Here is a 5,191-nt window from a genome sequence, read left to right as displayed (position 1 = left end):
TTGGCTGGCAAAGAAGACATTAAATTACATTAAGCAGGCTGTCAGCTATTGAAACATCAGTCTCAGAATTTTTTGGGGCCACATATTCCAGCAGCAAAAGAACACATTACATTACAAACACTTTTAAGTATATAACTGTGACACTCTAAAACACCAGCTTGAATTGGGTAATAAGATAGAGAGCTTGTGTAGTATAATTACAGTGGGTTTACGCGTCTCTCTGCTTTCCCAAATAATCTTAAAGAAAAAAAATAGAAACCATAGAATGAATTGAATATGTATAGAGAGAAACATGTGAGATTTGAAGCAACAGGGAGAGAAATCGCCGTGGTCTTTGCGAGAACAGCAAGACTGATGGTGAGAGTTGCACTATCTGCTTTCTGCATTAAGCGGAGCCAAGATTCCAAAGCCGTGGGCACCTAAGCGCTTTCTGCTGGAAGCTGATCGAAGCTTTTGACCCCGTAGGAACGTTTAGGCCTCCACTCAGTTCTTCCCTTTACAATGTCGCCCCCATCCTCAAGTCGAAGCAGATGCTGGCACTCAACTTGACCAAAAGTAGTCAAATCCTCATATCCTTTACCAAGGACAGAAGTGAGGGAGTCCAGCACGCTGTCCCTCATACACTCCCTCCTGTACTCCAACGTCATGCTAGCAAGCTCATGACTCTCCACAACTGGCTGTGGAGCACTCTGCACAACCAACATTTCCTCCCATTAGATAGAACACACGGTTTTTAGGCTTCACGTTTATTCCATCTTAACTAAAAGCATACACAGAGATATTATATGTGACAATATCAAAATTATAGCTACTCTACCACAATACGTGTAGATACCAGGAATGAATAATCAGAATGATTGTTAGTGACATTAGACATTTTTAAACACCTATAAATTTAAAACTAGGAAGCAAAAGATATTATTAAAAGTAGTAACAAAAGCATTAATACTTTCGGTAAATATAACTCTTCATACAATTTTTCAGATCCCGTAGAACTGCCCCTTCCCTCCCTTTCTTACTTTAAAAGAAGAAAGGAGGCTTCTATTTCTTCAGTTTGGTCTTGTAAAGATATTCCCATCTTTTCCAAATTTCAGCCAAGTAAAGAGTAAAGACACTTAAAATTCAGCATCTACATTAAAGCAGTACAAATTCAACTTGCTACAAATATTTTAAAATTCTTTACAGTAGGTAGTACTCTTTAACTGTAGATCCTTCCCAAAACATATTCCTATCAAGTTTATAACATTCAAGCTTATGGACATCCAACTATCATGTATTGAATCCATCTCTCTATATATTCTATTAAAGAAGTAGAAGTATTTTTTTTTAAGAAGAATACTATAAACAACTTCAGAAGTAAATCTTAAATTCTTTTCTGGACGTAAGATATTGTTATATGATTTTCAATCTTGACCATAAAGAACAACTAAGGTTATTGAACAGCTCTAAAAATTGACCAAACAGCGGAGATACAGGTTAGGAATATCAAACATACAGACTACTTAGGCAACATGTTGAGCATTTCAATGTCAGCCATCATTAGGTACGATTTTTATTGCATGCAAGTAATAGAGAGCTTCAATTTTATTGAACCCGCAAAACAGGAAACTCATTTTATATTCAAGCACCCTGATCGAGTCATAACGCGATCACAAGTAAACCAATTAATTCAAGTACTAAGAGTTAACATGAAATTTGTCAGCTCTCATAAAATATGTTTAGTATGTACAACACCGCAACCTTAATAATTTCTATACTTGCAATCTACTAAACAAATAATCAAAGGAGAAGGTTACTGATTGCAGGCATGTTAAGATGATAGATGAAAATAGACATGGTAATGTAAAAGACTCGAGAGTTGAGAACTTAAACTAATAATAAGTGACAAAGTTTTAAATTACCTCAAGTATCCAGCCAACATATTTCACATTGTTGACATGCTGGTTTATATCTAAATCACTCCATTTTGGCTACAATATTTTGGCAGTCAACATTCAGAAACACAAGGTAAGTACCTAGGCGTTTGAAATTTATAAAATATATATAGACATAATGAATAGCCTTTAAAAACAAGCAAATTGACTTACAGTTAATCCAGTACGAATGTAATCTGCATTGCTGTCAGTTAGTTTTGGTAACCTTTTGCTATCTTCATCCACAATCGGAGGTGTATCAACAAAAAAATGCCCTATTTCTGCTCGGACTTCATCTGGAAGTTTAGACAACTTCCTTGTCTTTTTGTTCATCATCACCCAACAACTGCAATTTGTATTACAAAGTAAACTGGCATATTTAAGAAATATTGTCTTCAATAATTTTGCTTGCACGAATTTAAGAATTGAGTACAAAATAAAATTTGCAGTAAATTGCCAATTAACATGACAGACAAATGATCTTGGTCACCTAGCAACAAGAGCTATATCTAATCTGTATAAGGCACAAAAAGCTATTACAACTGTAAAGAGAGCAACAACTTCCACAGAAAATCATGCATATAGTTATCAATCACTTATTAACTTATGGAAGGTACATAAAAAGATGGTGCAATAACAGCATATGACTTTACCTGGAAGCTCTAGTTAATGTTTCACCTGTATTGTAGTCACGAAGAAGCCAATCACGACGCATTCCATTTTTCCCAGAAGGGGCCACCCAAGTATCCACTTGAACAACGTCACCCCTGCAATATATTTGAAAGATTAAACCTTTAGCCCCTGGAGTATTCGTAGTCAACAACCAACAATTAAAAAATATCTAAGCCCCCTTTTTACTCCTATTCATATACCAACTACATAACTGAGTAGTAGTCACGAAGTCTCCCTTTCTAGTCAATTCTTCGTGATTCATCCTACATATCATCATACCTCAAGTATCTGGGGAATACCGGAATTTTGCACATGAAAATGGAAGCTTCATCTACTATCCAAGATCACAGAAGTTTTTTTTAAATGCTTAAATTGCAATGGAACTGTAGTGCACAGCCAAATTGTCAACCAAAATCGGCAGACATATTTGGTCCTTTTAAGGTGCAGTTGTTAAATTTTCAGATAACTTTGATTGCCTATTTTTCTCAGAGACATGATGTTGAAGCTTACCAAGTAGGATAGCGATCCACCATAACTTGCATTTTGGTGACCACCCATATCAGGTTTCTTTTACACATTTCTGGTGTTGAACCAAATCCATCACCTAGGAGCCCTGCAGTCTTTACATGGTTAAGGGCTGTTTCCTGCAGAAATGATTCGAAGTTGTGAATAAGTAAAAGCCTCATGCCTAAATATGAAACATGATCAAGTCTGTGATACATGCCAAGCTTTTCAATTGACCATGGGGGTTAGACTCCATCAGCCATGCAGCTTTGTTCAGAAAATTATAAATAAACAATTGAATCATCATTAAAAAAATAAGTTCATAGGGGAAGTATGCCTGCAAATGATTCATCAAAGTTTCAACAGAAGCAGTCCGGTCAGCCCCTATTTCATACGATCTGATCGAGAAGTTCTGACGGAAGACCATGCCATTCTGAACAATACTTCCCAAACCAAAAGGATCAGTAAGCATATCAGCCCGCTTAGGCTTCCAGTCAATCATCATCAATTGCTTCTCTGCTGCCAAGAAAATTGTTGTAATAGCTACGAGAAGCATGCTCCAATCAGGTAGCTGATTAATAAAAGTTCTTGGTGGTGGCGAAGAAGAAACCTCATCATCAGTCTTTAATCCATCCATCACGCCAACTCTGGTGCCATTCACTTTGGAAGGAGCTTGCGCATTGGTCTTAACCAAACCACGAGAAGAAACAGATTTTGTCCCAATTCCCCGTGCATCTACACTTGCAGGCAGACCTCCATGTTTTCCAGTGTCCTTTCCACCAGAGTCAATTGCGGTAGAAGCAACCGAAAAGAACCCAGAAGCAGCGGCCATTGTAGCCATTTGAATAGTTTATATCCAATCACTTCAGAAGTGTTCACTTTGAAATAGTGATCCGGATCAAATAAATTTATATATCCTAAAGAAATATCACAATTTGCTCTTTCTGCAAAACAAACAATTACCAGATCAGTTCTTTAACATTCTGACTCAAGCTAACACTATAGGTCACAATTTACCACAAACATATGATAAACGGACCATAAAATCACACTTATACGACAACATAAATATAGCTGAAAACAAGGTCCTAGACAGCCAACAAATTGCGTAAAACTTCCCAAGATAGAAATTTTTTCCAAATTCCACCAAAACCCACCTGCCTAAACAAACTTTACTGAGTAGCATATCAATTTCATGGGTAAAAACCACTTTCTCCCCAAGTTTTGAACTTTATATAACACAAGTTCACTAAATCCAAGAAACCATGAAATGGGCAAATAAAATTGAATAAATCAGCAAAACACAAACAACAAAACCAAGAAACATGGTCAATCAAATCACCAAAAAACAATGTAAAGATCAGAACTTTAAAATACCGTTTAACCAAAAACAGATCTGGGCCATAAAAACCACAACTACAAGAACAATTTATCATACCACATTGATAAAAGGCCCAAAAATTAATTAAATTTTTACAAGAAATGACCACATGATAGAAATAAAAAGTGGGAATTTGGAAATGGAAGCATGTACCTTGATTCCGGAATCAGCAGTTCAGCAGGTTGAAGATTCTGTATGTATATGTATACATAAAAATGAATATTTGTTGTATGTGTATGTAGTGGTAATGGACAACCTTGTAGGGTTTGTGATGTTTTGTTTTATAGAGTGTGTGACTGTGTGTCTATGTTATGATTTAAACACTTTTGATTACAGATTTTTGTACGAGCTTATTGTAAGAGATTAGAATAGAACCTCAAATTAAAATTAAAATGTGGGTGATTAAGTGAGTGAGGGGGCCAGGGGCCAGTTTATTATAGCAACATCTTTTGGGTGAGAATATAATAAACTTAAATTTTAAAAATTCAGCAGATATTGTGAGGCTTTTAAGCTATAATAAAAGTGTCTCTTTTTGGTCCCTTATAATATGAACACAGTCATATTATACTATTTGAAAATTCATTTGAAATAATGTTATACAACAGATGATCGGGCCGGCAATCTCACACACGACCCGAAACCTGACTCGAACCCAATCCAACCCGAAACCCGATTTACTGAGACAAAAACCCAAAAGTGATCCGAAAATCACCCGATTGAT

At 36.1% G+C, this 5,191-nt stretch overlaps 1 protein-coding gene across 1 annotated transcript; it reads right to left on the bottom strand.

Moving 5' to 3' along the window:
* LOC108215038 (palmitoyl-acyl carrier protein thioesterase, chloroplastic-like) lies at positions 1–4,874 on the bottom strand. The gene is made up of 7 exons (XM_064089661.1): positions 4,624–4,874; positions 3,427–4,033; positions 3,096–3,229; positions 2,567–2,680; positions 2,088–2,259; positions 1,902–1,970; positions 1–689 (listed from the first exon to the last, which is right to left on the bottom strand). The coding sequence occupies exons 2-7, from the start codon at positions 3,928–3,930 to the stop codon at positions 420–422; spliced, it is 1,263 nt and encodes a 420-aa protein (XP_063945731.1). The 5' UTR covers positions 3,931–4,033; positions 4,624–4,874; the 3' UTR covers positions 1–419.
* Between the last annotated feature and the right edge of the window lie 317 nt (positions 4,875–5,191).

Source organism: Daucus carota, chromosome 3 (genome assembly GCF_001625215.2).
Source record: "Daucus carota subsp. sativus chromosome 3, DH1 v3.0, whole genome shotgun sequence".
NCBI classification, from domain to species: Eukaryota; Viridiplantae; Streptophyta; class Magnoliopsida; order Apiales; family Apiaceae; genus Daucus; species Daucus carota.
The sequence above is the reverse complement of the archived record's forward strand: the minus strand, read 5'-3'. Positions and strand labels throughout refer to the sequence as shown.